We start from the raw sequence: 16,974 nt of genomic DNA, 5'->3' as shown, positions 1-16,974 counted from the left end.
GAGGGGAGAGGAGCGGAGTTGGGAGGCGGCGGGAAAAATATTTTTTCACTTCCCCTCCCCAACTCAACTAACCCCCACTCCCGCTCTCATCGGTAGTTTAGACACTCTACCCAGGTCGCGGTCGCTTTTACAAGCCAAGATACTGGCAGCTCCATCGAAGCGTACCAGTCTCGAGAATCCCACGGAAAAATAGGGGGACTGTGAACAGTCTAAGGACTAGCTATCTCGTGATATTTCCTTATATAACAGATGTATATAATATCGTGATATATTGATCATAATCGAGTAGCATTATTGTAAAGTTACATGTTCAGTATGAGAAAGATAAACATAATCACTTACTTTGGTCGCGCATATAATTGCTTAACGTTGATTCAATTAAATAATCTGTGAAGTGAACAGATTGACATCTACTAAACTTCTTCTTCCACTCCTCCCTTATTATTTTGTTATTTTAAATGTGTTAAATTTTTTGCCATGTATTACAAATACAACATTTCGGGAAAAAATAAGCAAGGAACCCTCGTACACTCTTTGGAGGTTAATTTAATGAGGATCCCCTGTACACAGACAACCAGTTTATAAGCTTTCCCCCTTTTTTTCTGACAGGTTTGAGGTCTGTGAATAAAATCTTGACGTGTACTAAAGTGTTGCCTTTCTGATAATGATAACTTTACAAGAGTTCTTTTTGTTCAGCGTTATATAATGTACAAAATGAATCTGACAGGTTTGAGATCTGTGAATAAAATCTTGACGTGTGCTAAAGTGTTGCTTTTCTCACAATGATAAGTTTACAGGAGTTGTTTTTCTTCAGCGTTATATAATGTACAAAATGAAAACAAACAAACAAAACAAAAGAGGTTCCTTGTATTGACAGAATTGCATTACACCCCACATGTTGTGTAAAACAATAATGGACTTTCATTATTTCTATAAAGTCGAAAATTATAACTAACGAAATGGAACTTTCATGTAGCTACTGGAAAGCTTGACTTTTCGACCTTTCGTGGGGAAACGAAATGTAATAAGTGTGACTAAGAAGAAAACAAATGGCTTTCATCGACACTCGAATTACACCCCACCCAGGCCCCCCTAAGTTGTGAAATCGGGTATTTTAGAGCAGAATAGGAAAGAAATCTGGGATCGGAAAACATTAAATGGCTGTCTTCAGTCAGTCTGATTAGTTTTAGGGACCAATATGTGATTTTTGGAAACATTCACGGGCTCCAGATGTCAAGTGTTTGTGAATCGGTTCTGATCTCATAATTCGTGACGTGAATTGCGAGCCGCAAGTATCGCACGCATATTCGATCTTCCTTGAGTGGGAAAGAGTTTGAATCAGAGCTTGAAACTTGGAACAAATAAAGTTCTTTTCTTCGTCTTTTGAGATATGAGATTTAATTTAGAGAAAATTACATACCAGAAAAACTTTTATTTTAATGAAAATAGGCATTAGTTTCAAGGCCATTTTGAGTAGCGTACACAAATCTGCATGCTTTAGAAAGCAGCCAGTGAGTTTGGGATGTTTATTGTATTAATTTTCTTGTGAGATGGTTGGTCTAGGTTTGTGTAAAGTTTCAAGTTCATTGAGTTATTTTACACCGTGAACGGGGCTTCGTCCTTTGACCTAAATTTTCGCGGTTTCATCGGCCCGTGACCGCACCTAGGCCGCATTTCAAATTCTTGCAATTTTCTCAAAAAATAAAATACCTTGGAACTTTAAAATATGATTTTCGAAAATAGTTAATCCAAGGATATCTTCAGACGAAATATCAGAAATTCGACCAAGTGGTCGCTGAAATGCAGTTCTCGATTCTTACAGGCGGCTGCTCTTAAGTCAAATGTCTTTTTCATAGAAACTATAGTTTTAACTGTGATTTCTGTTTGTTTAAGTTTTCTTAAAGTTATTTTGTAATTTATAATTTGAAAGGAAAAAAAAAAGGAAAAATTGGTACCCTCGATCAAAAGACAGACTCGTGCTAAAGTATTGCTTTTCTCACAATGATAAATTGCAGGAGTTGTTTCTGTTCAGCGTTATATAATGTCCAAAATGAATCTGGCAGGTATGGAGTCTGTGAATAAAATCTTGACGTGTGCTAAAGTGTTGCCTTTCTCACAATGGCTTTGTTCAGTGTAATGCACAAAAAGGCTATGACAGGTTTCATTTGAGTTTGTGAATAAAATCTTGTAGCCGTGACCTGACAATCAAATCAAAGCTTTCAAAAGAAGCCAAACTTTCCACATAACTGCTTGTTGTGTCGTCTCAGGCATATTAAGGCATGGCCAAAAGCCTAATTTGCATAAAATCAGAAAACAATCATAAGGTTTCGCAGATTGAATAAAGAAACGTCAAACTTGGCAGTCAGATAAAACCTGATGACCTTAACTGATTCTTGCTTTAAAGTGTGAAACATTTTGGTCACGTGACCATTTATTGATGATTAACGTCTAAAATCTTTAAAGTAAAACGGGGTATATAAAACAAACTATAATCAAACCTTTTCGGGTGTTATACTATTACACTATAAAAGTTCATTATCAATTAGCCTTGTATGGTGGTACCTGTCATTCCTATTAGAAGTTATTAAGTCATTTCTAATGTCACGTGACCTATTTCCCGTAATTGCAGGACTGCTATTTGATGTGGACACGCAAACAAGGCTAATTCATTTCAAACCCTTGACATGTAAACGTATGAAATCAAAAGAAATTTAATTCTACTTCATTTTATATACCCCATTTGGCTTAGAAGATCTATAACAATCAATGATCATTTAAAAGTCACGTGACCAAAATGCTCATCACTTTGAAGCAAAAATCAGTTAAGGTCTTCAAGTTTTATATAACTACCAAGTTTGACATTTTTTTTGTTTAATGTACGAAATGTTATAATAGGCCATTTTACAGTTGTGTGTTTAGTGGCCTGGCCTTGGACTGGAAGCGAGGCTGGGGGTGGCCTTGGTTTGATACAAACCTCACTGCTTTTCATATGTAAATGCCAACTAGTTAGCATAAGAACAGCATGATCTACATGTGAAAAGCAGTGAGGTTTGTATCAAAACAAGGTCAACTCCAGCCTCGCTTCCAATCCATGGTCAGGTCACTAAGCACACAACTGTAAAATGGCCTATTGTTTTCAGTTTTTCATGCAAATTAGGCTTTTGGCCATGCCTTAATATGCCTGAGGTACAGAGCCTGGTTTGGCTTTTGAGTCTGCGAACGAAAATCTTAATTTGTGTAGCAGTTCAAGTCAAAGCTATTAACCAATATTTTCTTGTAATGTTACTTTCTCTGCAGTAATAGGTCATTTTCGAGTTTCTGTGGACCTCATTATGAAAGTAAGGCTATGTGCAAAGCTTTTCATATAAAAATTAGTTTTGTTTTTAATTTCATATGAATAATACCTAATTTTCATAACAAAAACTTTGCACTTGGCTTCGCTTCAGTTCATAATGAGGTTCAAAGCAACTCAGAAATGGCCGGCAGTTGAAAAGCTTTTATGGTGATTCGTCGTAGCGATTTTCCTTAAAAGCGTTTCTTCATCATCGAGTCTAGGTGACAATTTTGTTCCGATGTCTTATTAATAATTGACAGAAAAACTAATGAGCACATGAAAAAGTTTACAGCTTTTGAAAGCAACGGAATAAAACCAAATTAGTGGTAAAAAAGACACGTCTTCTTATTCAACAAACAAAAAGACGCCTTTTTACCTTTTTCATCAGATCACTTTATCCCCTTCAAAGATGAAACCTTATTTACGCGTTGTTTTCGTTTTACTCTGTCTCTTCCATGTGGTTGAAACTCACTACAGCCCTTGCGTGAAAACTAAACGATTTGAAATCGTCAAGGAAGGTAGGGATTCAAAATACAACTGAAATTTATTAAAATTTTTAACGTCTCAACCAAGGACTTAGAGACTAGAGTTAATGAATATGAATAATATATTGGATATTTGCTTGATAGATCAGTTGGTAGAGCACTGCATCGGCATCGCAGAGATCATGTGTTCGAATCCCGATCAAGCCTGAATTTTTTCAGGTTTCTTGTCGCATCCGCTTAAGTTGCGCGAACAACTTTGAGGACCTTTCTTATATTTAGAGTAGAGTAAACAAGCGTTAACCGGGTCGATTGTTTTAATGCTTCTTTTTAAACGGGCTTCATTAGATCTTTATCTCGTCATCTTCTTTCCAAGGGTATTATTGTGTTCATGACTTGAAGGTAAAAAGAAATAACCACTAAAGAATCACCATGACCGGTTAATTTTCCACTTAATGAGTTTTCGACAGGCTTACTTAGCTTGTGCCTTAATGGAGGTGACTAACCTTTCACTTCATCAGCTAAAAGACAAATTCGACACAAAAGAAACCCAAAAGCATGATTTTACTTCTTTTCATTTACTCCTAGTGTTTTGAAACTACATTATGTTTGCCTATGGATTACCAAGATGGAAATGCATTGCAATTCAATCAATCAATCAATCAATAAATCTTTATTTAAACACGGTAAAATCCATCAGGAGTATAAAAATTAGAAATAACCTAACTATCCTAAACAAAATTCAATACCTAACTACAACTGAATCTAACTAAAACCTGTTTTTCATGAATGCCGTGCTTAAGTAAGAATAATCCTTACTGAACTCTTTAAAGTACATAACAATGGATAATGGCATTCGTTCCAGATTAAAGCTAAATACGACATTTCCGAATGCTTTGAACCGCATTATGAAACTCGAGGCTTTGTGCATAGCTTTTGTTATGAAAATTAGTTTTCATTCAAATGCAAACAAAATCAATTTTCTCATGAAAAGTTTTACACTTAGCCTCGCTTTCGTAATGAGATTCAATTTGTTTTGTTATATCCGTAGGTTTTGCCTTGTCAAATCATGTCATCGCAAACCATACAGCTTATTCACCTATGGATTGCGCTATGCAATGTGTAAGCGTTCGGGAATGTGTATCGTTTAACTTAAGAACGACTGGAGGCTTGGAGAACAATTGTCAGCTGAATGACGAGACAAAGGATTCATCACTTCCCACAGAATACGGTGAAACTTCAGGTTTTGTATATTACGAAGCTAGTCGTGAGGTGAGTAGGTCTTGTGGAGATATCGTAATTATTCAATGAATAAACGTTCGCTGAAGGAACAACTTTAAGGGGTGCAAAAAGAAAAGTCAAAGGTAAGACACTTCTTTGTAGCATAAACTTGCGATAGGTCTCAAAATGTACGCCATAAAAGATACACGCTTTTTATATGGAAGACTCCCAAAGTCTCTTCTGGCCTAAATCCCAGCCGAACAGGAGTCTTAGGAAAATTAGAAAAAAACTCCGTGTTATATTATATGAAATACACTAATGCAAAGATAAAGTATGCATTTCTAGCAAAAAAACCGCTAACTCCTTAATGCGTTTGTATGACTCCGACAACGATCAAGCTTGATTAAAAAAAACAAACAAAAAAAAAAAACCAGGATTTTGAAGGTAATGACTGATTTCCGAAAGTCTCTGGGTCATTGAAAATTGAGAGCTTGATTGAACAAAGCTTGAAGGACTGAGTTTGCTAGTGCCAAAAGGAATGTCAGAAAACGACAGTTTCAATTAGCAAAACACTGTTCTGCTTGGGTCTTATATACCGCAGTACATTCTCTACCGACCAACAAACGTGACATGATCACATCTAGGTTTTATAGAGAACGTGAACGCATGGTATTTAATTTTCGTTTTTCTTTCTGAACTTTTAAGCCGCTACTTCAACTGTAACTCCTTGATAGTTCGGCCACATTACACGGACTAAATGAGTTTGTATTATCGCGAAATTATTCAGAAAACGCGAATATAATTTTTAAATTCAAATTCGACCTTGAAACAGAAATAAAAAGAGGCACTTCTTGGATTCCACTGAAATTCCCATTTATTTATTTATTTATTTATTTACTTACTTGTTTATTTATTTCGTTTAAAGTTCGTTTTTGTTAGCGTCTTTGTCTCTGCTTAACGTCCCTATTGGCTCACTTTGTTTCCTTGTTTGGACTCGTTCGTTTGCGCTAGTAAAAACGCGGTGTCCTTAATGAGCCACTAAGGCCGGATGGAAGGAATGAAGATCAGAATGGCCAACCCAACCCCCGCCGCCCCCCCCCCCCCCCCATCCCTTTCCCTTAAAATCAGAATAGGTATTATCCTGCGCGATAAAATAACTCTAAATCTATTTTCCTGAAGGGCTGCTTGTCCTCACCGCGTAGAAACCTCGCCCGCTGTACTCAAAGCTGCACAACGAATTCAAACACGTGTGGTTGCACCGTTGATCAAAGTTACGGAAAGCGCTGTGAATACTGGAAAGGTATGTAGTGTAAGCTTTCGCGCAAGAGCAGTAGTAAGTAAGGCCAAAATTAATGCACTCACGATCAATAAATTAATGAATACTGGCAGTGCAGGAGAAGGAAAGAGGAGCAATAAAGACTTACAGCACCAAACATTCATGACCAACAACTTTCGAAACTTAGAAATGTTTTTTCATCTCTCTGTTCTTAAATATTTTCGGCTTATACCCGAATATATGTCCCTTCACTATTCTTCTAATGTGTACGTCTTAATTTATAGAAGTCACCAAAATAAACAGGCACTTTAAATTTCCATAATAAAGTTTATCCATTTTATTACGTTTCTTTTTATTTTTTACAGAAGGGGCCCATAACTACACTCTTCATTTCCCTAACAAAAATACTTCAAATTCCGTTATTTTTCGTGGGAACATTACAAAACTCGACGAGTTTACCGCATGCTTATGGGTGAAGACCATTGCAGAGGGTGTGCTCACTCTGTTCTCATACGGGACTTCACTTTACCTTGAGTGCAGCGGTACAGGAAGATGTGTGATGGGAACCCAAGACCAAGAAAGGTACGAACCTCAGAATTTCATCCTGATTCCTCGTTTAAATCGTGTTCACGCTCGTGACAGTTTGACTTGAATTGGAATTAAAAAAAAGGTTTGGTTTAAAACGGAATTTAAAAAATTTTTGCATTAAACGGCGTTTGAAGAAGTTTGTGCACTCTTCAACAGGTTCATTAAGCTTCAATAGGCGAATCCTTGCTGACGTCATTGTTTACATTTTTCCTCATTAGCATATGACTTAACTCATAGAGGCTGTGGCCGTACATATGAACTAAATTCAAAAGTTGAAAAAACTTATTAAGTTGAGCAATTTGTGCAATTTTGCAGCTCTTTGCAAGCAATATTGAAGGAAATATCAGCATTTAAAAACTGCGAAATCGCTGGGTGGCAAAAAAGTTAATGAGCCATACATTTGTAAAATTTGTAAAAATTTGTAAAATTTCGAGTTTCTAGAAGAGAATTTCGATGTATTGGGCTCAAATTTACAGAGAAAACTGAAACTGTTATGCCCTTTCAATATTTAGTGTTTTTATTTTTTTAGCGTCATCAGATAGTGATAAGCGTAATATGTTTATGACGCAAAAACCGTAAACAGAGGGTGTGAATGGGGTTAACCGACTAGCGACAAAGGGCGTAAAAAATTACTGACTACCGACGAAACGGGGAAAAAATTACCGACTAGCGACAAATGAATTCTAACCGACAGCCGACATGGTCAGACGTGATAGGAATGTTTGTATTCAGAAAGAACAGCATTTTGATGATTTCTAGCTCAGAAAATCCTTCTTCACCGGACGTAACCACATTAATTCCAAATTTAGCCGAATTATAGAATTTCTCGTCTTCAAATTACTTTAAATCCACGGGATCCTTCTTTTCGGTGAGCAGCGTGGGCTCATTTCTAGAACAGCGGCTCGTAATTAGGCTGACAAGACGCCCTGCTGTCTCATTTCAAGAACAGCGGATCACAATCGAGCCGGCGAGACGCCCTGCTGTTGTCTTTTTATTGCTCGTTGTTTGTTCATGCGGTCGGGTCATGACTGGGATTGCTAAAGTCATCGTGAGTTTTTTTCGAAAAGGTGAAGAAGTCGCCATCGAACGTCATCGAAGCAGGGTCCCAGTAGACAAAGAAGCTCATAGAGGAGTATCTGAACTAAAAAAAACATCTTACGGAGTTTTTAGGACTAAAGGAGCAGGCACATCAATATGGAATTGGCGGATTTTCGTTAAAGTTATTTCGCCTGGCGAAATCGCCTGCGGGCAAATGCGAAAATTTTGCAATTGTGACGGATGGGCAATGGCAGCTTGAACTTCCAAATTTAATATCGGATGAAAGTAGAGACACAGGACTCATGCTCATTCAAACAAATCGAAGGGATATGCTCTGTAGACAAGAACTTGTTTGTTACAGATGTTTCCGCTGGAAAACTGAAGATAGTGACGAGCCTCTCAGAAACGTTATCTTTTCTGGGGATTCTTGGCTCCCTTTACGATACCTTTGGAATTCATTCTAAGGGTATGAAACCAGACGGAGTGTCCTTGAAACAAGCAAAAGAGAACGTGACAAAGATTGACAGCTATGTAAAAGACACTGTGAGTAAGGTGAAAGAACGCTACCAGTTGAGCGAGACGTCTGCAACCAATGGTCCACAGGGAACTGTATCACAGAAGACGCAAGTATCTGTGTCTTTGCTTAAAAAGGGCATAGAAAGGCTATACAAGAACGTGGTGGACATTAACCCCCAATTTGTAGATGATCTGCTGCTCGAAACGTTGCTCACAACAGTAGTGGAAAATTTGCACGCTGTTTCGCACCTTAAACACGAGACATTTACGGTACTTACATATGCCCAGGATTTTGGAACAATTTGCAAGGAATCTCTGAAGCGCACATCTAGATGGGCAGCAAAGTACTACACGCATGACAAATCCTACTATCCGGTACCTCAATCCGCCATGCCCCTTTCTGCTATAGCTACCATGACACCTTTGCCAAGTGAGGACATAACACCAGGGATGGAAGGACAGATCAAAGAGTGGCTAGGGAGTTACAGACCAGTACGCCAACGGACGGTTAGGAGTGAGACCACAAAAGATAAGGCTGGGGCCTTGCCGCCAGCTGTCTACGCCGTTCACCACACCGACGAGTCTGAAGAGAGGCTTCGATATCCTGAAGAAAACACTGTATCGTCAGCAAATGCACAACGCGTTGTCAGCATACAATTTGTGGACGAAGGGGATGTTACTGAGGTGTTTGAGGATCACAGAGAAGTACAAATCGATGAGTATGAGACAGATTCGAATGACGAGGAATCAGATTTTGAAGAACATTCAGAGGTTGTCAACAGAGCGTGTGTTACCCGATCCGGCAGGGCTGTTCGTGCATTTGTGCGTCTCGACATGTAAGAGGTACTAACAGTTAAAAAATCCATTTAACGGTGCAGATTGATATGTATGACAACCAAATTTTTGGCAAAAAAAAAAGAGAAAAAAAAGAAACCTCGCAGAAAAGCCACGAGAGCCGTTGAATAATAAGTGTAGTGAGTTTTTGTGGACGTCTCGGAAAAAAGACTTCCGTAGCTTACAAATTAAAATTAGTTATCCCAGGGGCTAGAGTGGGTGTTCCATTCTTTGTAGAATTTACCTCTCTTGATTTACTTCGATGCCCCGTAGTCGACAGGAAACAAATTCACATCTATAATAAAAGCTTTGGTGAATTTTATCGGTATACTAGATTTGCAAACAAAAGTGGGGTAGATGAGCACGTTGCTAAATTAAAAAACAGCGTTAACGAGGTTTAAGTGAAAACAAATAATGAATTATTACAACTATTACACTTCGTCTAGAGTTTAAAGTCTTAAAACTGGGCAAATTGCATAATAAATGTGAATAATTAACGTGTATTTTTAATTATTAACTGTGATTTACCGACAACCGACAAAGGTCAAAAATCTTAACCGACAACCGACAAAGTAATGAAATTTTAACCGACAACCGACATTTTGACCCCCCCATTCAGACCCTCTAAACAAGGATTCGCCAATATGGCTGTCATCTGAAAACTTCTATTTCATGTTTAAGACTTGTTTTATTAATCTCCAGAATCTAACTTATTTATATTCTTTCCAATCCTCAAACCCTTAAATCCAGCTCATTTTACGTGACACCAATAAACGATGGCAACTGGCATCAGCTATGCTTAATGGCAGAAATTACAAATGGACGCCGGGAAATTGTCCTCGACGGTTTGAAAGGGACTTTGGGTAATGACGTGAGAAAGATTTCACCGACAATCCCACCGGTAGTTCAATTTACACCGGCAATGCCACCGGTAGTTCTAGTAAACCCGGGTTTTATCCCCGGCCCAAGGATGGCTAAATCCCCGGTCCGCAGGAGCATCGAAGGGCCTGAGAACGAGCCCAGTAGCCAGCTGGTCTTAGGACAAAAAAGGATGACATCTGGTGATCAGGAATTCGACATTTCATCTTCATTTGAAGGTTTGTTGGAGATTCAAAATAAGTTTTATTTATTTGTTTATTTATTTATTTATTTATTTACAGTTAATGTGGATATTTACGATACAAGATTAACAAGCCGCGGCGAATAAAATTTAACATTTTTCTAGGCTTGAAGTTTAAAGGATTTCTTTCACAAGAACTGGGGTGTCTATCTGGAACTACAGTTCACCTAACGTGCACAAAGAACAGAAAATTAATTCATGATATTTTCAGATCAAAATTCATGAATTCTTAATGAATATGTTGAAAACTGAGCTCGAGGATGACTATATTGATTGAACCACGATAGTGAGAGAATGACAAACTACTCTTAACCTCTTGTTAAATTATTTTATTATTTCTCATTCTTAGCCCCCCTTTTTTGGCTCAGTGAACACTTGTGACGCAAATGGAAACAGCTATTCCTATTCGTCATTTCTTAATAAAGTCTATTTGTTTGTTTGTTTGTTCTTTACTTTAATTTTTTTCAGTTTCACGTTATTAGTTTTTCTGTGTTTTTCTATGCAAATCTAAAGAACGCAAGCGTCTTAATACCACGTCAGTTTCCGAGTTGCTTTGAAATTCATTATGAGAGCGTGTTTTAATTACGAAAATAATTTTCATTCGTAAGCAAACTAGCCTAATTTTGAATATGTATATACTGAAACATATATTTGAACTGCGGATGATAGATTAAATAGAAGAAAAAGCCTTACACTAAGTACGCAACTTAAACAGTTGCGAAAAGAAAGCCGAAAAAAAAAGACTTCAGGCCTCAGAATTTTTCAGACCTTCTTTTTTCAACTGCGAGGATCTTTCTTCTATTTAGACCTAATTTTCATATGAAAAGCGTTGCATGTCGCCTCGCTATCATAATGAGTCTCCCAGCAAATCGGGAATGGGCTGTTGCTTCTGGAATCTTTGTGTCCACAATGAAAACCAATCAGGTGCGAGATTAATACCATACATAATTTAGCAATTCCTAGGGGATAATATTTCCGCTGGTTCTAATTCGGCGTTTATTTAATTTCCGCAAAAAAAAAAGCTTCAATTTCATAAACCTCAAAGCTACCACTACAAGACGTTGTTCTTGAAATCAACATATTTGTTCAAACTTCTTTCATCTCACTGGCTTTATCTGACCAATATTTATAAAGATGCATTTTCTAGATAATCTCAAACCGTAAGAAGCCTTTACTTGATGTCAGCTCGCGCACTGTGGTCGAAGGTAAAAAGCAACTTCCACGCTGACAACAAAATGACGTTAAGTTGTCGAAATGTCCAAATTCTAAATTTTAGTTAAAAAAGTAAAAATAACATTTAAGCGTGCTAAAAATTAGATACGATTATCGTCTATTTTCGCTTTAAAATTCCCGCGCCGCCATTTTGGATTTTATGACGTCATACGGTTGCCGCTATTGTCAGTGAGCAGAAGTTCTTTTGTGTAAAGCATTTGAACAACCGTGGTTTCCGTGATTTCCAACAAATTAGATTGTATTTTCAACAATTTAATGTCAATTTATTTCAACAGTGGAAGTTTCCTTTAACTTCATGTGTCGTGTGGTGATTAAGTTGACCGTTGCGTGATGGTTACCTCTGCTCTTCCTCTCTACAGGAAGTATTTCAGATTTCAACATTTGGAGTGGCTGGAGAAACGTTAGTCATAATTTTACTTCAGTGATGCCCAAATGCAGTACGGGAGATTTCGGAGACTTGGTGGATTGGCGTTTGCTTAAGAGTGGAGCTCGCGGAGCTGTACAAATTAACAAACCAGACACTTGTTCAAGTAAGAAAGAACATAGAACATACTGATTTCTTTTCTCCAGTTAGCTAGATGGATTGATTTCCGATTTGTTAAATCAATAAACACACTTATGTTTAGAAGAATTAGTGCTTCTAGTCATAGTTAATTGAGGGACTGGTTAGGAAACCTTGCCGTGAAAACAATGGTGCTGCAATTTATGTCGGAAGGGCCTCCACCCTGCACAATGCTTTGTTTTAACGTTCACACCACAGTTGAATATCTTAACAAAAACGTTTCAATTGGTCAGTTGTTTCAACACATTTCAGATTCTGTTGTTGTTTGTGCAGGGTCAAGGTCAAAAAGGCAAACAAAAACATATAACAAAGAAGTTTGTCAGGTTTCATAACCATTGCCTTTAATTAACTATGTTCTTGTCGACTCAGTACGGATACAATGGGTACAACTATTCAATGAATGCTGTGCCGAACGGCACTAATGACACAAAAAACGAATCTACAGTGAAAGTTAAAGTGCTGAATAATAACAATAATAATAATAATAATAATAATAATAATAATAATAATAATAATAATATTAATAATAATTTATTAACTTGTATAGTGCATGCTTCATGGCGAAATGATCTTATGCGCTTTACAGTCTAAAAGTTAAAAAATTTATAATCACAGGATAAAATTAAAATAATAAAACTCTAATGCCCCATTCACAACAAGGCTTAAACACGTTTAAAAGCTGTTTAGTTAAACACAGTTTAAAATTGTTTCCTTCAAAAAAGCTTCTTTCGGATTTTGGTAGACTACAGATTTAGCACAAATGAAACCATAAGTTAAAGTTTACTTAAATCCTATGTCGAAGCGAATGGTTCAGCTTTCTGTTAGCAATTTTAATTTTGTTAAATCTGGTTTAATATAACATGTTTTGTTGGTATGAATGGGGCTTAAGTTACAAAAACGTTTATTTGAAATAATGGGTTTTAAGCTGACATTTAAAAAGGTCAAGTGTGGTAGCTTTCCTGATAGATATGAGAAGTGAGTTCTATACTTGTGGTTCGGCCATGTTGAATGAACTGTCATCTGGTGTTGCAAAAGTAATGTTTAAAAAGCGAGCAGGAGTGTTTTATCTGGTTTAAAACCATGAGGCGCAGCCGAGTGGTTTTAGCCCCAATAAAAAACGTGCTGCGAGTTTTTTGAACGGCTTCAAAAACATTCCTGGAAAAGCGTGTGTCAAGAGAGTTCATAACAATTATGCTTTTGTGAACGTTGAAAAGCATGCGAGAAAAGGACTGCATACTAATGAGGGGTGTTTTATCAGCTGATAAAATACCGCATACTTATAAGGAGAAGGTTTACCGATATTAAGTCACTGCACGTGATGTATTATCGACAACTTGAAAGGTAAATGGGCTTATGAATTATTAATGTGTTTTTGAAGACTTACGTAAAGGAACCAGCATTAGGCCTAGGAAAGATATGGTAGACCGCAAGAGGCAATGAAAATAAGTTGTTTTTGTTTGTCTCGTGCGGTCTCACATTTTCTTACTTGGGCTAACGCTCAATTGAAAATTGATGGATTCACTTCAGCACCTATAGTTTCATTGCATGGTTAATTCGCTGGGAGTCCACCAGGAGGATGTAATGCCTCTTTTATGAGCGTGTTACGCGCATGCTTTTCATTGACATGCTGTATCTTTGTTGTTCACGTTTAGGTGTTCCAAATGAGCCAACAAGTATCGTCTTCGACACTAATACATCAATGCTCAATTTTTCTGCCACCATAACACGGGAGCTACAGCAGTTTACCTTGTGTGCATGGATCAGATTAAGGAACAAATCAAAAAGACATGTGCTCTCATTTACGGCACTCAATGACTCAGTGGACCCATTTCAAATTGATGTTAGAGAGTTTTGTTTGAACTTGCTTGTTCATGGGGAATTGGTCAGGTATTAGTTGGTTTAATTATTAATCAATCAATTAGTCAGTCAATTAGTGATTACCCTTTTCGCTTACAAGAAACCCTGAACACTTAATGACAAGTCTCGAGGAAAACAGTTAATTTCGTTTCTCGAGAATCTCAATGTTCGCCGAGGGAAACAAAATTACTGGTTTCCCGAGGGACCAGCCATTTGGTGATTTGCTACATAGCACAACAAAGATATCAAATAGATCAAACGTGGAAAACAAATTATAACAAACAAAACTTTGAAAAACGCGCTTAATCTTATGACACTGAACATACCACCCTCTTTTTCTATTTAAATGACAAGCAGACTGACACTAATTACAGAGCAATACCTAATAACACAACTTACAATTAATATAGAGCGGCTTTTAATTGGGTGTCGAAAGTAATAACACGTTTACTTCGGTTTTCCATCACTATGCTCTGTGATTGGTTAACAAAACTCGCGCCAGAAAGTCATCGCCGCCCGAGTGGCTAGAGCACCGGAATTGAAATTTGGACGCCCCGGGTTCAAGTTCCGCTCCAACCGCTAGCTGAAGATGTTTCTCTAAAAAGTTATTAAGTTTTTCTTAAGTATTTTCAGAACTCCTTAGCGTTGAATTTTGAAGTGAATTCTATTCAAAATCTTTTCTTATACGATATTACAGCTTAAAGGATTAAACATAAATATCGTCGGCAGAGATCGATAGGAGCCATACAGCCAAACTCAGTCAAGAGACCAACAAACATTGCTATTTTGCCTTAATAGAGTGGATTCCACGCTGCTAAGTTTAGATGAGAGATCTAATTTCATCTGCGTTCTCTGGAATAGTCGCAGCGGTCGCGTGGAGGTAATGCTGGACGGACGAAAGACAGAGACTCAAGAAATTACTGTGAAGAAGGGAGTTCCCCAAGGTTTTGAGATTTTAGTAGTCACTTTTCATGTCTATTACTATTGCTATTGCTATTACTATTACTATTACTATTACTATTACTATTACTATTACTATTACTATTACTATTACTATTACTATTACTATTACTATTACTATTACTATTACTATTACTATTACTATTACTATTACTATTACTATTACTATTACTATACAATGAACTGTGTAAAACTCGCGCTTTGATTGGTCTAGAGGAGTGTGTGATTAGAGTATAGACGCACGATTGACGTCATCGAGTGGTGTGACCAGCGCACGTGATCAGAGTCTAGAGTACAGCCAGAGCGACTGGTCAACAAAGTTTTGCAAACTGTTTTTGCGAGTAGCGGACAAACACAGGCAAATTTTCTCAGGAAAGGAAAACTGTCCAATAAGAAATTGGACAAAGACCGTTGAGAGTGGCCTCAACCAGGATAGGAAAGCTAGAACTTTGTTGTGACGTGAAAAGGAAGCAAATATTTGTCGAAATATGAAATCCGGTAATGGCGAGTAATCGATTACAAATCGCAGTGAAGCGACTTACATGCTGTAATATTTTGAGGTCAGGATTTCCTTCTGGAATAAAGGCTAGTTTTGAAAATATTGTTACTGAAATTCTTTCGGATTATACTCTAATTTAGAAGATCGCAATTGCATGTGTGTAGTGGTCCAAAACTTTGTTTGCTGGAAAGTTTTTGACTCAGCTCAGGCAACGCGATGCTCGCTCACGAAATGCGTCGAAATGTATTGGTTATTGTATAAAACAAATAGATTCCATTTTGCCGTGGGTCTGTACTCTGATAACGTACAGAGGACGTCAAAACGTGCTGAGAACAAAGAAGTACGCTACGAGCCGCAGGCGAGTAGCGTGACTGATGTTCTCACCACGTTTTGACGTCCTCTGTAGGTTATCAGAGTACAGACCCACTGCAAAATGGAATCTATTTGTTTTATACAATAACAAATTATTAATGACTTTTTGAAATTACTGTTAAAGGAAGCAAACTGGTCCTTGGATATCGATACAACGACGACAAGGAATCATTCCCTGGCAGAATCGGAGGAGTAAACATTTGGGGTACACTACTGAATAAACATTCTATTGTATCTATGATGCGTGGAAACGGTAGGGAAAGCGGAACAGTTATCTCCTGGAAACAGCTGGAAAAGATTGTTCCCACGGAATTGTCGCTTTCAAATGAAGCGTTGAACTTTGAATATCAAGGTATGTAAAGTGACTTGTGTGTCTTTGGGCGATGGCCTGCTCTACTCGGAAATAAAATACAGAGAATGCTGCGTATAGTTAACGAATCGATACCTGACGTCTGTTTATAAAAAGAGCGGCACGCGTATTGCTTAGCAAACGTTGACACGTACCATTGGTTTCTTGGGTTTGAATCCTATCTAGGCGGCGGAGGGGGGAGGGGAAGGGCAGATCTGCCTGCTCGGACTTTGAACATTTGTTCTGTTGTTGTTGTCGTCGTTTTTTACCACAGCATTCGCCACCAAACTTTGTGACGTTTTAAAAACTTTATCTTTAAAGAATTTGAGGAGGTAGGTGATTTAATGTTATCATGGCCAAGACATATATTTCGACAGATAGGTTTTTGGAAATTGGAATATTCCATGTTTAATGAGCAAAAGCAATTGTGTTACAATAACTCTCACGTCGTTAGATCATTTTAGTATTATTCTGTTGGTTTTTATTACTTTTTGACCAATCTGGATGACGTTTTTAAGTTTTGGGGCAATTCAGCAACCAAGATGGTGGATCCAAGATGGCCGCCGTTTGGGAATCATGACGTTCTTCCTATATCATGTGACATCATCACTTCCCATTGCCAATCTCAAAGGAAACAATGCTCGACTTGTTTTAACCAACTAATTAAGTTTTACTGCCCTAGTTTTCGTTCTCTCGGAGTTACGGTATAAGTTCTAAAAGGAGCCAAGAGTTT

At 37.6% G+C, this 16,974-nt stretch overlaps 1 protein-coding gene across 1 annotated transcript; it reads left to right on the top strand.

Annotated features, from left to right (window-relative positions):
• The first annotated feature begins 7,653 nt into the window (after window positions 1-7,653).
• LOC146459148 (uncharacterized) lies at window positions 7,654-9,869 on the top strand. Its single transcript, XM_085089876.1, has one exon. It carries the CDS (start codon window positions 8,219-8,221, stop codon window positions 9,293-9,295), a length of 1,077 nt encoding a protein of 358 aa, XP_084946002.1. The 5' UTR covers window positions 7,654-8,218; the 3' UTR covers window positions 9,296-9,869.
• The last annotated feature ends 7,105 nt before the right edge of the window (window positions 9,870-16,974 follow it).

This window comes from Pavona decussata, unplaced genomic scaffold (assembly GCF_977016875.1).
Source record: "Pavona decussata unplaced genomic scaffold, jaPavDecu1.1 SCAFFOLD_223, whole genome shotgun sequence".
Lineage (NCBI taxonomy): Eukaryota > Metazoa > Cnidaria > Anthozoa > Scleractinia > Agariciidae > Pavona > Pavona decussata.
The sequence above is the reverse complement of the archived record's forward strand: the minus strand, read 5'-3'. Positions and strand labels throughout refer to the sequence as shown.

Excerpts from the sequence above, each read along its gene's own strand:
- LOC146459148 (XM_085089876.1), top strand. The coding sequence starts at position 8,219 with ATGAAAGTAGAGACACAGGACTCATGCTCATTCAAACAAATCGAAGGG.